At 45.7% G+C, this 15,906-nt stretch overlaps 1 protein-coding gene across 3 annotated transcripts; it reads right to left on the bottom strand.

Annotated features, from left to right (window-relative positions):
- Positions 1 to 5,200: 5,200 nt before the first annotated feature.
- Positions 5,201 to 15,396, bottom strand: TP53INP1 (tumor protein p53 inducible nuclear protein 1). 3 transcript variants are annotated; one of them, XM_048940031.1, is made up of 5 exons: positions 15,274 to 15,396; positions 12,720 to 13,003; positions 11,911 to 12,262; positions 10,049 to 10,082; positions 7,827 to 7,950 (listed from the first exon to the last, which is right to left on the bottom strand). In XM_048940031.1, the coding sequence occupies exons 2-5, from the start codon at positions 12,829 to 12,831 to the stop codon at positions 7,933 to 7,935; spliced, it is 516 nt and encodes a 171-aa protein (XP_048795988.1). In that variant the 5' UTR covers positions 12,832 to 13,003; positions 15,274 to 15,396; the 3' UTR covers positions 7,827 to 7,932. The 3 variants fall into 3 exon arrangements, with proteins under 3 accessions (XP_048795985.1, XP_048795987.1, XP_048795988.1); XM_048940028.1 differs by lacking the exon at positions 10,049 to 10,082 and having other exon boundaries at positions 5,201 to 7,950; XM_048940030.1 differs by lacking the exon at positions 10,049 to 10,082 and having other exon boundaries at positions 5,201 to 7,950; positions 11,911 to 12,259.
- Between the last annotated feature and the right edge of the window lie 510 nt (positions 15,397 to 15,906).

The raw sequence follows: 15,906 nt of genomic DNA, 5'->3' as shown, positions 1-15,906 counted from the left end.
TATTTTAGCACTCAGAATTATGTTTGGGCACAACTGTATGATCTTTAAGGTCCTTTTCAACACCGACCACTGTAGGATTCTATGGTAGCTATGTATTTTTTAATTGCATTGCCTGACTGGGTCACCTTTTTATTTGGTCATAAAGTAGAAGCTGAGCTTCAAAAGAAATACAGACTGCCCATGCCTGCAAACCGAGATCTGACCTGTTCTGTTATTTTTATCTGTCTGTTTTTGTTGCTGTTCTTTTTTCTGTGGTTCTTTTTCCTTGGCTTGTCCATGAAATTAAAACATAGTTAGCTGTCTCATTAAGATTGTTGAGGATTCAACCATCTATCTGCCTGCAACACTTTGGAACACTTAGAGAGACTTTAACTTCTGAAGTGTTAGTCATAGAGCAGTAGTTCCAAGACAGTATTGTCATGGAGAAAAGGACTGGCTGAGGCACAAAAATTTATGAACACACTGCTAAGTCTCGGTTCAGTCCTATTTATTCTGAGAACAACTTACTGTGAGCACGCCATGGGAACAACCAGGCCACATTAAGAATTACTTCTCATTAAGAAGCCTGAACTCTACTTGCACGTATTGCTGAATTGTGGAGGTAGCATTCTGTGGTTGTAAACATGCACCAAAGTATTTCAGTGAGACAAATAAAGCAGATAATGAACAACTGAACAAGGAAACAACATGGAGAACGTCTATCAGTGTTCATTTTCAGTAATTAGTATCATGGCTTCATCAGAGATGTGCAAGGATCTATGCGTACAGGAAGCTGGAGCACACACTCCAGCTTTGATAAACAGGCAGGACACAAAACCTACGCTTGAAAATGAAAACTTTCCCTCAGAGTTTTCTTCGGAAAGACAGGCACTTTGTTGCTCAAACTCTGTTTCATCATCTCAGTTAAGCAGAACACTTTGTTCCCCAGTTTGTTCCAGTTTAAGGATTGGACAGCTGCAAGTGTCCATAGGACTAGAGAGAATGGCTTCAAGCTGCACCAGAGGAGATTTAGGCTGGGCGTTAGGAAGTACTACTTCTCTGAAAGAGTGGTCAGGCACTGGAATGGGCTGCCCAGGGAGGTGGTGGAGTCACCGACCCTGGAGGTGTTCAAGGAAAGGCTGGATGTTGTGTAGAGGGACATGGTTTAGTGAGAACTGTTGGTGATGGATGGATGGTTGGACTGGATGATCTGGTAGGTCTTTTCCAACCTTGGTGTTTCTGTGATTCTGTGAAATGACAGAACCGTGCTCTTTGAAGTTACCAGCACAGTTGACAGAACACAAGTGGGAAATGTTTTACCTGTCTTTCCATCCTATCACAGGGAGGAGGGGAAAAAAAAGAAGCATAAGAAAACCCAGAGATCTAGATTTTCCTAGGAAAAGATAAACTCAGGAGACACGCCTTCAAAGATAATTCAGGTTGATCAGATGAGAGTAGCCAAAGAAAAAGTGGTTGTTTTTCTTTCAGACTGTCACTGCTTTCATTTGCACATGAAGTGAGACCAGGAGGAACATGTCTCATCTTTTCCTTGGCCACAAATTTTTCAGATGGAAGTTTTTGTTTAGAGCTCTCAGAGAGGGGGAAGGACACAAGAAGCAGCAAAACTCTGATGGAAAAAAGCACCTGAATCCACACAGGGTTAGCAGCCAGCTAACTGGAATTTCTTACCTGTGAGGCTGGTGCCGGTGCTCACAGACAAGGCTGAGGCTCAGCACCTCCTCTGCCTCACCCTTGATCAGGAAGATCCCTCGACTCTGAGTTTAATGACAAGGTTCAAGAAGGAGAAGACTGACTGATATTCTGGGCACATGAAAAGAAGTGTAGTCAGCAGGTTGAGAGTGGTGGTCCTCCCTCTATACTGTGCTCTGGTGAGGCCATATCCGGAGTGCTGTGCCCAGTTCTGGGCTCCTCAGCTCAAGAAAGACAGGGAACTGCTGGAGAAAGTCCAGCTGAGGGCCACAGAGGTGATGAGAGACCTGGAGCATCTCCCTCATGAGGAAAGGCTGGGAGACCTGGGGCTGCTCAGCCTGGAGAAGAGAAGGCTGAGTAGGGATCTTATCAATGCTGATAAGTATCTAAAGGGTGGGAGCCAAGTGGGTGGGGGGCCAGGCTCTTTCCAGCAGTGCCCAGCGACAGGACAAGGGACAACGGGCACAGAATGAAACATACAAAGTTCCATACAGACACGAGGAAAAAATTCTTTACTAAAAGGATTACAGAACATTGGAGCAGGCTGCTCAGAGAAGGTGTCTCATTCTCTGGAGATATTCAAAACACCTGGATGCTTTCCTGAGTAACACACTGTGTAGCAGGGGGTTGGACTGGGTGGTCCCCTATGATTCTGTGATCTTTCTGGCCCCTTACTGGACTCTGCAGCATATCCACATCTGTCACACTGGGGACCTCAGCATTGGACACGGCACTCAGATGCATCTCTGTCAACCTGTTAGCTCTGTCCTTCCTTCCTCTTGCAGCTGGGCAGGCTTTTAGCTTTTGAGACCACGAGGGTGCACTGCTGGCTCATAGTCAACAATAGGCACCCACTGATACTCAGACTATTTTGCAAAGGTGATCTCCAGCCACTTGGCCCCAGTATGAATTGTCAGTGGTAATTTTTCCTCAAATGTAGGACTTTGCATTTCCGCCTGCTGAAATTTATGATGTTCCTGCCAGTGCATCTTTTCTGCCTGTTAAGATCCTTCTGAGTGGCAGCACAGGTGCATCCAGCAGCTTATCCTACTCTCTGCAAGCCTATTGATGGCACATTCTGTTCCGACAGCCAGATCATTCATGAAGACGTTCACCAGCATAGGAGTGATGGAATCATAACATACCCTGAGTTGGAAGGGACCCCCAAGGATTGAGTTCAGCTCCTGGCTTCACACAGGACCACTCAAAGATCAAATCTTATGTTAGAGATCATTGTCCAAACGCTTCTTGAACTGTGGCAGTCCCAGCAGCACAGTCAGTATAAACACTTCGGGTACAACAGCAGGTAATGGCCTTTAGCTAGGCTTGGTGTCACTGTGTACAACTTTCTGAGCTCAACCATTCTGATTGTCCTATAATTACCAGGTGGGTTTTTTTTTTGTTTCTTTTACTTTCTTGAATACAGGCACAATACTTGATTTCCTTCCCTCCTTAGGAACCCTGTTCAGTGCTATAATCACTGAAAGACTGAGCGTCCTCACAACACCATTAGAGAGTCAATGATTGTTATCAGTTACGAATGCATCCTATAGATTTATGTTCCATTTCTTGAAGTGTTCTTTTTCTCAGTCCCCCTCAACCAAGCACCAGCCTTCCCTTTGCTAACCTCAGAAGCCCATGATTTCCAAAGACTTTCTTACTGCTAGATTCTATAGCGAAGAACACATGGCATTCAGTCTTCTCTATGCTTTTGACACAGGGTCTCCTGCCCTGTTTGGAAGCAGGCCTACTTTTTTCCTAATCTTCTTTTTGCAGGTGATATATGTGTAGAAGCTCCTTATTGTCTTCCAGAGCATTATGGTTCCAGCCATGATACAGAGCCTTTCTTAGACTCAGTTGCAGGTGGCCGGGCTTTCCTAACCTCACCCTTGCACATTTGCACAGGGTCTTTACATGCCTCACATTACCTATCCCTAATTCAACCTCTTGAATGGTAATCACAGCATTCCAGTACAAGATGCAGACCTGTCACAGCTGTGCATGGGAGGTCAAGCAAAGGCAATGAATTGAGAACCAAAATGAAGTTTATGGGAAGGTCTTCTCTGGGCCCTAATTACAAAAGTCAAGCATCAGAACAGGTTTCCTAGAAGTTGTGCAGTCCCCACTGTTGGAGACAGTTTTCCAGACAGGAAGAGACTAAGACCTGGGCAGCCTGGTCATGATCTCACAGGTAGCCGTGTTGTCCTGAGGCAAAACCCCCACCACTGGATGAAGCCAGTGAGGGCATCAGCATTCATCAGCCAGTGGGCAGACAACAATTGAATACAACAGCAACTAGATTTTTTAATAACCTCTGGAAAGCGTCAAGCCTGTGTAACAGCAGGGTTGTTTATCTTGATACCAGCTTTCCTGCCCTGTGTGCTTACTTCCCTACTTTCCATCCTGCTCACCTATTGCACTTCAGCAGGCTCATCAGGAGGCACAGCAAATGGCAGGGACGCAAGGTATCTCTTAGACCATGTATTATCACTTGATAATAAGTAATATTAGTAGATAAGTAGATTAGATAAATAATGCAAATCAATTCCCAGAGAAACCTTTGTACAACAGCAAGGATTTTGCTCTATACTGTACTCATGGATGCCTACCTGTGCAACCTACTGTAGGGAACCTGCTTTGGCAGGGGGGTTGGACTCGATCTCTGGAGGTCCCTTCCAACCCCTACAATTCTGTGATTCCTCATGCCTACCACACCCCAGTGGGACACCCATACATTTCAAATTCGTGAGACATGACAGAAGACTGACATTTTTAATAGGCCATTTATTGAGAGTTCAGATCACGTCTCCCCACGGTGCATAATGCACCATGAAAACAAAATACAGAAGATGGCTTCAGGAAATACACACCGGTTAAGCAATGCTACTTTTTGGCAAAGTGCTGTATTTTGTCAGCTTTCGGCTTGTGTTAAACTATTAAAAATAAGAGCGAGACACTCTTCCATATCAAAAAGACTGCTACAAATAGAAAGTGGCTCTGGAAAGAAGCTGCCGTATATGCATAGACTGATGTACAGTATTAATCCTATCTGAAATGTCCCTTTTGTATCTTCAAGTCTGCTGTGTAAAATTACACCTAGAAGGCACAGTTTAAAATGCAGATCTGTTTGTTAACCAGTATACGAAAATATCATTTCAGCAAAATTCATGAATGTCAATCAGTATGAGACACTGCAAGGCCTCCACTTTTACAAGAACAAAAAAACATTTTAGTACAGTTCAAAAACCATATAAAAAGCCACACAGCTCACTAATAAAACAAAAAACGAAAACGAATCTAATCACCCAATAGCTCCAGGCATAAAATGGGACTAGATCAACATAAATACTTAAAACAAATTAACAAAAAGCTGTTGATGCAGTACTATCTCACACAACAACACGGTTTCCACTATTACAAGTTGAGAAGCACAGCTTTGTGCAACAAAACAGTTTATATCCTGAAAGATATAGGAGTTCATCACCAGAAAGTTATCTAGTAATGTAGTATTAAAAAAAAAAAAAGATGAGTTTCTCCCAACTCTAGGAGCAGTCTAAAGTTGCATTTACTTGCCTGCTAAGAACAGACGAAGGCTCTCATTCTAATGCCTGGGAGCCTTTACACTCTCAATTCCATCCCCTGTTGAGATCAAAGGATTACTCCTTCCAACACAGGGAGGTGGATACATCATCTTCCTTCATTTAACTTTAAGAAAATTAAAGCTGAAGGAAAGTAGTTACTTGATATATCAAGAAAAACATAATACAGGAAAGCACAGAATTTTCCTGAGCTAGAAAGTTGGCAGTGAGGAAAAGGAAGTTTAAGCTGGACAAAGAGTTGGAGTGGTAAAGGTAGACCATCTGAGGCAAGTAGAAGTTTATGCCAGGTACAGATATGTACAGATGCAAGACTGGAGAAACTACAGCTACTTGGAGATAAGCCAGAGTATTTGGACCACAGAAATGTTATATGAATGTGGATACATAAGGCTTTAAAGAGCAGTAACACTCTCACTGCTATTTTTGAGGCTCATAACGTGACCAATTTTGTTCTCTTACCCAGTTCACACAAACTCCATGTGTTTTAAAGGCCAGTGTATCCAGGAAAGCACCACTCGCTCTTACACATGCATGTGTTTGCCAACATCCCCTTGCAACAACCCTAACTAATCCCAGGTAAGCAGCAAAACTGAAGTGAGAAATGAAAACTGAAAGAAATGCTGTCTCCTGCATACTAGGTATGCTCCCCAGCAATTCCAGCTGCACTACGTGCAGTAACTACATCATGCACTACACTATAACTACATCAATACTAATTCAAATTGTTGGGCTTCTGAGAAAATCTGAAGCATTTGGATGGATTTAGAAAACAAGTGTTGCAGGTCTGGAACAATTCACATTGACATCACCCAATTTCCAATGCTCTCCATGTGAGTCCTTATGGAAACTTCTGTCTAAGGACTACTGGAAGACATGACTGAATGCCACATTAACACTTGAATGCCCCAGGCACCCAGCACAGGGAGGAAAAAAAAAAAAAAAAAGGACCACACAACATTTCAACACTGATAGAAAGGAGGTAAAATTACTTATTCCCCCTTTTTTTGTGAGAATTTCTGTTCCCTCTCCCCTTCAAAGAGATTTTACCCACTTCCTAGATTACCTATCAGTGTTCAGAGTGCCATGTGGCTGCAGTGTGATGTACAATCTATTAATAAGCTGGGGTATTTTTGCCTTTAAGTGCCCACCTACTCCCAACAGAGTATTTTGCAGAACGTTCTTAAGAATGAATACTTGATTATTTGTTAGTTTTGAATGGCTTTTCTTCCCTAGTAACCCACAGAATTGATATCCAGTCTTTCTGCTCCCTGTTGACTTAAAAACACTGCTGAGGTGCCTCAAATTTTATATACCGTTATCTGTATTTAGTTCTGTAAGACTGTTTCAGCATGCTCTTCTCCTTGCCACCCACTGCTCTTCATTTCCAGTCACAACTGATCTCAGACTTGATTGAGTGGGAGAACAGATTAGATAGAGAGATAGAAGTTCTATCAGAAGTCCTTCTTCCAGCTATTTTCGAGCAACTCTCAGCCTGTAAACAAGAAAATCTAACAGCAATCAGCAGCTCAGAAATAGCTGAGCATCAGCCTGACTTCTTTGAAAAAGCAGCTACCTGTGGAATTAGAAGAGCAGATGATCCACTATTTTTGGGGTAGTAACTAGACTACAGAACAAATGGAACAGATTAGGTTTTAAAAGAAATTTATCTTCAACAATAAAAAGAGTTAGAAAGGGAAGAGAGCTCAAACTGTACCAAGTAGAGCGCTTTAGCTCTCTGGCTTATGCATCTGTACTTAACCCATAGGTCCACTTCTCCTTTCACTCCACTGTGAGGTACTTCATCTGTAACACCAGTGCCATAGATACTGCAGAAATACCAAAGGGACGTTTAACCCTTTTCTGATACTCATATTAAGTACCTAACACAACTACACAGACTCCATGCAAACAAAGGTAAGTACTAGGCAATTCAGATTAGTTGCCCTTGTAACAGATCAGCATAGCTATGTAATATTCACTGGCAGCTACGGTATTTCCTTGTTAGAACTTAATCAGATATGCCTAATACAGAGAGATACACAAGCTGTCAAGTACTTGTCATTAAAGTATATGGCTAACTTCAAATTTTTAAACTCCACTTTGATTAATGCAAAGACATAACTGATTTTTCTACCTCAGTTAAGCTTCTTTAAAAGACTATGAACCTATCTATACATCGTAGATAGGTCAGCACATGAGCTACTGTACTGACAGGCTTCTAAGACACCGATACTTAACATAATTTAGACTGTAGCAAGATTTTTGGAGATGTGTCATCAAACAAATGCAGCACTAGTTGTGATTGTGTCTGAGGGAATCGATGATCAGCTGCAGATTGACCACACTCACCTATGCGTGAAAACATGAGCAACCTAAGAAACAATCAGATCATAGATTAAAACACGAGAGCCATCAGTAATTGAACTGACGCTGGCAAGGCTGGTGAACAAACAGTCCGTTGTGCTTGATATGCCGAGAGTGGCAATCCCTGGTGAGGTTTTGGCGACGGAGACCATTTCTGTTGAGGAAGTGTCTTTTGCTGTGTTCTTTTATCCAGTGGGTAGGACGAAAGCTCTTGTTTTTTTCCAGAAAACTTGAACGAGCAGGAAGAGCTGCGACAAAGCAGTGAACACGCTGTCCTGTTTCATTTCGGGCCTCCAGTCTAGAAACAAAAGATGCACATTTAGATTGTTTCTGAGTTAGGACTGAAAGATGCAAGAAGGCACGAGAACATGAACATCCAGCATTTCAAGAAGGCACACTGATTGTACCGGACAAAGATCTGGGCTCCAGTTAGGCCAAGCCAGTTTAAGAAAATCACATCGGTAAGCAGCACTGCCAACTTGCTTTTACCACCAAGGCAACAAAATAGCTTTTGGGCTTCTGGTGTATAATGCCACTGTGCCCTTACTTTCCCACTCCACTTCCCTAACGCCACAGCACAGCACAGATCAGAATTACAAGGCAACATGCGTCACCAATCCAGCTTTAGAAGACTTAAATTTATCCGATAGGCAAAGTTTGGTTTAAAGAAAATCACCTTGAACACTAGTTGTTTGAACTGAAAACAAAAGCACACTAGTGAAAGCGTAATTTGGATTGCGAGCAAGTGCAAGTTCATGCACAGGAGCGGGAAAGACAGACAAGTTGCGACACACACTGGAAACAACTCAAAAGGATCATTCTCCAAACAGTCCTCTTGATTTCACAAGTGGAGAGAGTCAGCAGTTTTGGCAAACCTTTGCATCATGCACTAGTGAGAAACAAAACAGCAGCCCATGCAAGCAGGGACTGACATAGTGATATACTGACTTCCCTACTTCACCAAGCAATCACTGGTGTTTCCTGAAACTTCAAGAGTAAAGATAAAAATAACTTGGTGGTTTTAGAAGTGAGAAAAGCAAGTCCCAAGTCTGAGAGCCACAGCTGGTATGAGACCAGAGGCATTTCCAGCTACCAGTGAGCAACTCATTGGTACCCAGAAAGGTGTCCGAGAGGCCAGGAGTCTGCTTAAGCATGAGCAAGAAATCCCTTCAGAAATCTGTCTTTTAGCAGTAGCATGCCTGTATGCAGTATTTTTTGGGGGAGGGATTTATTGTACAACATCCCCATGGGCTTCTGGAGAGCCTGCAATAAGCACTGACTGCCATGACCATGGTTCATCCTTCTCAAGTCTCCTCTAGGAGGTGACTGGCACAGAGCTGAGCTCCTCTACCTGCCTCCACCCTGTGTACAAGGATGTATATGCTCTGTCAGAAAGGGACAATGCCCCTACTCTCTCCTTTTTTCTTTTAAATATCAAAATCTACTTAATCCACTTGCTTTTTAAGTTCCTAGGTAACTTGAAGCAACTGTACTGAAGCCTACTAACAGTATGACATGCTCATTTTCTTCTATTCATTCATTGGATTTATCCTAAATCTAGGACTTCAAACAAACCTGCTCAGCAGATTGCACCAGCTCAATTTACACAAGGGTGCCTGCAAACATGGGGCTGCCATTTTCCATATATAGTGGTCCCTTCATGTGCTCCACAGTGCTGGAGCTGGAACTCCAGATGAAGAGAAAGCCTTAAAAAGTTAGAAAGCCATACCACAGGATGTCATTGGAACGTGTTTTTCCTAAACACACTTTTACTTTGTGTCATTAGCTAAACAAGTGCATTAACTGCTAATCCCAAGTGTTGTGACTTATTATGGGAGAAAATACAACTGACTGAAAGAACACAGGAGAAGTTTGTGCCATCCTTTTACTTCGGCAGGAATTTAGAAGGAACAAATGAAGACTTCCAAAACGAAAAGTTCCATATTTTGGTATCTCAGTGGCTGCCTTTGGTAGTCTGGCTCTAGTGAGCCCCAGGCACTGGGAGAACTGGGTTGATGAGCCTCTGACCACGTGGTCAAAAACATCTTTTTAGAGGGGCTATATCTAAAGCCAGCCTGATGCTCCGTACACTTTGTGTGCCCAGCATCTGTATTGCTAGAAAGCACTGCTACTACAGTTAGAATACATAGCCAGATCTCACAAGAAACATTAAAGGATTCAGACCCCACACCAATTAATATTTTAAAGTAATTTTTCTGCACTTAGCATTTGGGCTTGTTAAAGCAGATGCAGTTAGGCTTGATCAATTTATATTATTCAGCACAAAGGTTAGTCCTAAAAAGGAATATTGTTTTGGCATACAAGGCTCTAGAGGAAGCAGTGTTGCTAGCAAACTGATCACACAAGCAGCACTATCCCAAAACAGCAGTACTTACTGTGCCAGTGTGCCTTAAGCAGCTTTTCTTGGCCCTACAACATTAAACGGCCAACCATTAAACCACTGGGGACTTAAAGACAGCTTTCAAAGCCTACTGTGCTTTCAGTGCAATTGATTTTCCCAGTTTGAGATCTACCTCAGCTTTAGACTTGAGATCAACCCCCAGCTCTGCCACCCCAAATAGTGATGTTTTATACAGAGGTCTAGATCCTCTGATAAGGTAACAAATGAGAAGACAGCATGTGGAAACTTAATCATATGCCATTTGGGAAACTAAAGCTGAGACACTCAACACATTAAGGTTGCCTAACTCCACTGCATAACATAACACAAGATTCTTCTCCCAAATAATTTATATCATTACCTCTTGCAAAGAAGTCACCAGAGAAGCCAGTATCTGACTGCAGGTGTTACCATGCACTGGAGAGGACTCATCAAAGCTGGTCTTTCCTTTACCAGGCCATGCCTAAGAGCCTACGGTTGTCCTGCAGACTCCTCCTAACCCAAATTTTGAAAGGTGCTGAGTGCACATAGCTTCCCCCTAAGTTCAGCTAGATCCTCAGTTTTTGATATCACAAACTGCCCTCCTCAGATAATCACACGGCATGCCATGCGATTCTGTACATGTACTGGTACCAGCACTGTGCTCAAAACACAGCCACGTGCACCATCTCAGTCACTCACTTCTCTGAAGTGAGCAGTTTAAACATGACAAGGACCTGACCCAAAGTCATTGGGCATCTATCTACAGCAGCTTCTCTGCACTTTCATTGTTTTCCCACACAAAGATTTCTATAATTTAAGTCACTTTGTTGTCAATCAGGATACCCAAAACATTCCACTAACTCCAGTTAATGGAACACAGGCAAACGTGTAGTGACAGCAACAAAAATATATGTGCATGAATATACACATGATATATGGTCTAGATGCAAATACTGGGCACTTGGCAGCAAGGGAGTAGTGCACCAAGAAAACACATCCACAGTAATCTCAAATGGCAAGGTCTTTAGAACTCAAGGTTAGAACGGCACAACTTCTCACCTTGGTAGAAGTAGAAGTTTGCAGTACAAATTCTCACATTGAGAGATGCAAGTTTTGTTAAGTATTTCAGTTTGGGTCTGTTCCACAAGCTGTGTTACAAGATTTTGTCTTCTATCCCAACCTATTACTAGGTTGAGAGTGACAAAAAGAAATGGACTTCCCTGTTAGAGTAACATTTTTCAACTCAAGGTGACAGAAAGGGTACTGACTAATGTTTATGGTAAAATACACATGGCTATAGAATCATTTGAGTTTGAAGGATCTGTAAAGGCAACATAACCAAACTCACCTGCAATGAACAGAGACATCTATTGCTTGATATGGTTGCCCAGAGCCCCACCCACCCTGACCCTGAATGTCCTCAAGGATGGGGCATACACCACCTCTCTGAACAACTTGTTCCTGTGCTTTGCTATCCTTATAATAAAAAACTCTATACGTCCTGGCTAAATTTCTTTTCTTCTAGTCACAAAGGGGGCAAAGTGTCTTCTAGTGTACACAATCAGCTACACAGGTAACTGCCACCAGTCTCAGCAGAACTTGAGTGTGTTCTGTGAAGGAATCACTGGGCTCCATAAATACACCTCTGAGTGTAAGAGCTGCACACCTCATTTCCTCCTAGCACAGTCATCTCTTATAACATCTTTCTAGGCAGGCAGCCCTGATCACCCTACCCAACCTGTGTAGTATTCATGTTATTCACTCGCTCTGAAATAAGCTGGAAAATTCAGTATTAAGTGTCTATACTGATGAAGTAGAAACCAGATATATTTAGCAGTAGATGAGCAGCACTTGCTTGGCAGAAAGCAAAGGTACCTGGGACTGCCCGGTCTGCAGAATTCCTCATCCCCACATCCAGGGTCGCTGAGGCTGTGGCAGGCATTGTGGACAGCATAGACAGACATGCTTGGGTGCTCAATGAGGAGGTTCTCCATAGGGCTGGTTTCTACTTTGATGGCAGTCAGCCCACCTGCAGTGAAACATGGTGGAGGGGTGATGAACCAGCTCTCCTCCATGGGACACGACTCAAATTGGATAAAGCATGACTCGCTGGCCTCAGGCAAGTGCTCCAGAGGAGATGGCAGGCAGGTGAAGACAGGCGAGCTGCCTGCAGGTGATGTTTCAGCAATGTCATCTTGCTCCGTGGTGCAGTTAGTGCAAGTGTCTGCTGCAGGTGATCAGGGGAGCCACCGACATCAGTGATTGCAGAAAGACAAACACAGCAAGGTCACACGTAGCCAGAAACAGGATATGAAACAAAAACAGAAACAAACCCCTATCAGTATGTACACAAGTTTTTATGAGCCAAGGGGAGGGGAAAAGGGAGTTCCCTGACAACGCAGGTTAGACACGTAAAGCAGCTGTTATCAGCCGAGCAATACAACTGTGCAATAAGTCAAGCACATTTTATCTGCACAAGTGGTTCTGCTGAAGCTCATGTCAGGCTTATAAATCTGATGTAATTTCTCTTACCAGTTTACATAACACGTTTTGATGCACGTGTTCAGAAGGCACCTTGCACTTCCATCAAGTTTGCCTTCACCAAGTTTCTGTTGTCTGTATGGTTTCTTCACACGGAAACACAACCAGTACGGGCTAGAGCTCAGGTCTGACAGGCACCTTACCTATGAAGTCAACTAGAATCCACTCGTCATCTTCTTTCTCACTGAACTCTGGCTCTTGGCTGGACAAGCCATCAATCTCTCCCATGAACATGTTATTTAACCTCTGGAACATTACTAAGGCAGGAACAAGACTTTGGCTGGTAGATCTTTATATCCAAGGTTCAAGGCACAGCTCACACTGTTCTAGCACGGTGGCATAGACTTGAGATTAAAGTGCACAGATGCTTTATTAGTTTCGGTACAGGACACTGAGAGTCATGGCTGGTAAACAGTTTGTGTTAAACCTGCAAAAAACAGTGACAGGGGTCTTAGTGACAAAGCAGCAGAGAGCATCCTGAGGGCAGCAAGCTGAAGCCCTCTCACTGGTGCAGGGTGAGGGACCAGCAAAAGTCTTTCCCAGGAGGAAGCAGCCCCACTGGCATCCCAGTGACACACAGAAGAGGCCCAGATCCCTCCGAAGCCTTCCTCCCAGGTCCTCCTCCCGTAAGAAGCTTCACTCTACTGTTGGCCCACACCTCTAGGTGAGAACATCTACACAGAACACAAGCCCACCAAACCCCTCCTCAGCACCCTAACCTCACTGACTCCAAGGAATGAAGAGAGGTGACTTGGTTTAATTACAGTAATGCTTCTTGCATACTTCTCCAGATCTAGGTGTAATGACAGCCAGCAAGCCTGAGCCCTGCACGCAGTGGTTGGGATAAGGGCATCCCATTGTTGCTGAGAGCTGAGCAGCCAGTTGTCCCCACAATGGCATGCTGATAGCCCTTGGATATCCATGTGTAACCCAAGGAATGGAAGCCAGCTGAATAAGTAACAGCTACATGTGAGAAAAATTCAGGGACTGAGCACTCATCTCACCAGAACAACATTTGAATTACTTCAGCTTGTTGGAATTCTTACAGATAAATACCTGCTTAAATAATTAACTAAGGAAAACGATATGCAGATATCCATCCAGAATGGGACAGACACCACAGCAGACAAAACCAACCAACAGTACTCCTTGCAGGCTGCATCCTTTACCAAGGCCTGCATGCCACCTCACCCACAGCCCTCAGACCACACTGATGAGGCACACTGGCTTCCAATGTCAGTGTGCTGTTTCCTCCTCTACACCCCAAGGAAGATTCAAGATAACACCTGAAACTGCATTAACTTTAGTTGTTTTTCTATATAAGAGCTTTTGAAACACGCCATGTTTTCACGCTGATAGGAGGCCACCGGACACCAAGCAGTAGCACTGTTACTGAGAGTCAGCAGTGGGAGAAGCAAGGAAGAATCACACAAGGCCGGAAACAGTCAACTAGTCCAACTCTCAACCCATGCCCACTCACCACATCCCTCAGTGCCACACCAACACATTTCTTGAACACCTCCAGGGACCATGCCTCCACCACCTCCCTGGGCAGCCTTTTCCAATACCTCACCACTCTTTCTGAGAAGAGACTTTTCCTAACATCCAACCCAAACCTCCTCTGGCACAGCTTAATGCCACTCCCTGTCATCCTACTGCTGTTATCTGGGAGAAGAGGCAAACCCCTGGGCAGCCTGTGCCAGTGCCTCACCACTTCTCCTGAGATTTTCCCTATATCGAACCTCAACATTCCCAGTGCAATGTAATGCCATTCCCCTTAGTCCTGTCACTGTTACCTGAGAAAGAGGCCAACCCCCATGTTACACCAGCCTCCTTTCAGGCATCACTAAGACGCCCCCTGAGCCTCCTCTTCTCCACATTGAACAACCCCAGCTCCCTTAACCACCTTCCACAAGACTTGAGCTCCAGACCCCTCGCAGCTCTGCTGCCCTGAACACGTTCCTGCACCTCGATGTCTCTCTCGTATTGAGGGGCCCTAAACTGAGCACAGCACTCAAGATGCAGACACCAGAGCTGAGCACAGAATCGATCACCTCCCTGCTCCCGCTGGCAGGGCTATTTCTAATACAAGCCAGGATGCCGTTGGCCTTCTTGGCCACCTGGGCACACTGTTGGCTCCCGTTCAGCCGGCTGTCAGCTAACACGCCCAGACCCTTTCCTCCGTTCAGCTTTCCAACCGCTCAGCCCTACGCCCGCAGCAGGGCACGGGGCCGCCGTGACCGAAGCTGAGGACGCGGTTGGATGAGGGCGGCTGAACGAGCAGCGCCCCGCCCAGCGCGACTGCCGGAGCAGAGGGACGCGCCGGGGAAAAGAAACGAACGTAAGGAAAAGAAAAGAAAGAGCCGAAGAACAGAAGAAGCCCCGAGCCGTCAGCACTCCTCCTCTCCCGCTGTAGCTGGGCTGGCTGTTCCCGCTGCCACCAGGAGGCTCCCAGGCGCTCCCGGTCGGGCTACGAGCGCTGCGCGGCGAGCGGCGCTGCCCGACCCCACCGACCCGGGCGGAGCGCAGAGTACGGGACCCCGCGGAGCTCCTCCGGGACGCAGCCACCCCGCTCGGCGGAGACAAAGCGGTGGCGACCCGGTCTCCCCGGCCGCCCTTCCGGGTGCGACAGGGACGGGCAGGCGGGAAGCGCTCGGGGCCGAGAAGCGAGCCGGGACCGCCCGGCCCCGCACTCACCTCCGGACCGCACGGCACCGCCGCTCCCAGCGCCGCAGCCGCGCCAACTCCGCGCCCCGCGCAGCCCTTTGTTGTTATAGCGGCGCGCACAGCTGACGGGCTGCTCCGCCCCGCGCCCAATCGGCGCCGGCGGCGGCTGTCGCTAACGCACGTGACGGAGGGGCGGGGCCGGCGGGGCGCGCTCCCGCGGGGAGGGGACGCGCGGAGCGCGCGGTGGGGCTGCGGGCATTGGGTTGGTGCTCCGTATGGCCGTGTTCGCTGGGAGCCGTGCGAGTGGACTTCATGGAATCATAGAACGGCCTGGGCTGAAAAGGACCTCAAAGACCATCTAGTTTCAATCCCCCTGCTTTGTGCAGGGCCGCCAGCCACCAGACCAGGCTGTCCAGAGCCACATCCAGCCTGGCCTTGAGTGCCTCCAGGGATGGGGCATCCACGAACGACTTCCAGTTCATAGATGGGCAGAATTACTTACTTTCAGTGTTAGTGCTCCCAGGAGCGAATATGGTCTGTGTGGAGGCAGTGCATGCCTGGGAGCCAAAGGCAGGCAGGGCCAAAGGTGACTTTTAGAGAATGAATGCCCCGTTGGGATGTGTGTGTGTTACGGAATTACAGTGTTAGGACTTGTTAATTGAG

Source organism: Lagopus muta, chromosome 3 (genome assembly GCF_023343835.1).
Source record: "Lagopus muta isolate bLagMut1 chromosome 3, bLagMut1 primary, whole genome shotgun sequence".
In the NCBI taxonomy this organism is placed as follows: domain Eukaryota; kingdom Metazoa; phylum Chordata; class Aves; order Galliformes; family Phasianidae; genus Lagopus; species Lagopus muta.
This window is presented reverse-complemented; position numbering and strand designations above follow the sequence as displayed.

Coding starts and splice junctions, on each gene's coding strand:
- TP53INP1 (XM_048940028.1), bottom strand. CDS start 12,831: ATGTTCCAGAGGTTAAATAACATGTTCATGGGAGAGATTGATGGCTTG. Junction 12,263..12,719: donor GATTCTAGTTGACTTCATAG/GTAAGGTGCCTG, acceptor GATCACCTGCAG/CAGACACTTGCACTAACTGC. Junction 7,951..11,910: donor TGCAGACCGGGCAGTCCCAG/GTACCTTTGCTT, acceptor TTTTGTTTCTAG/ACTGGAGGCCCGAAATGAAA.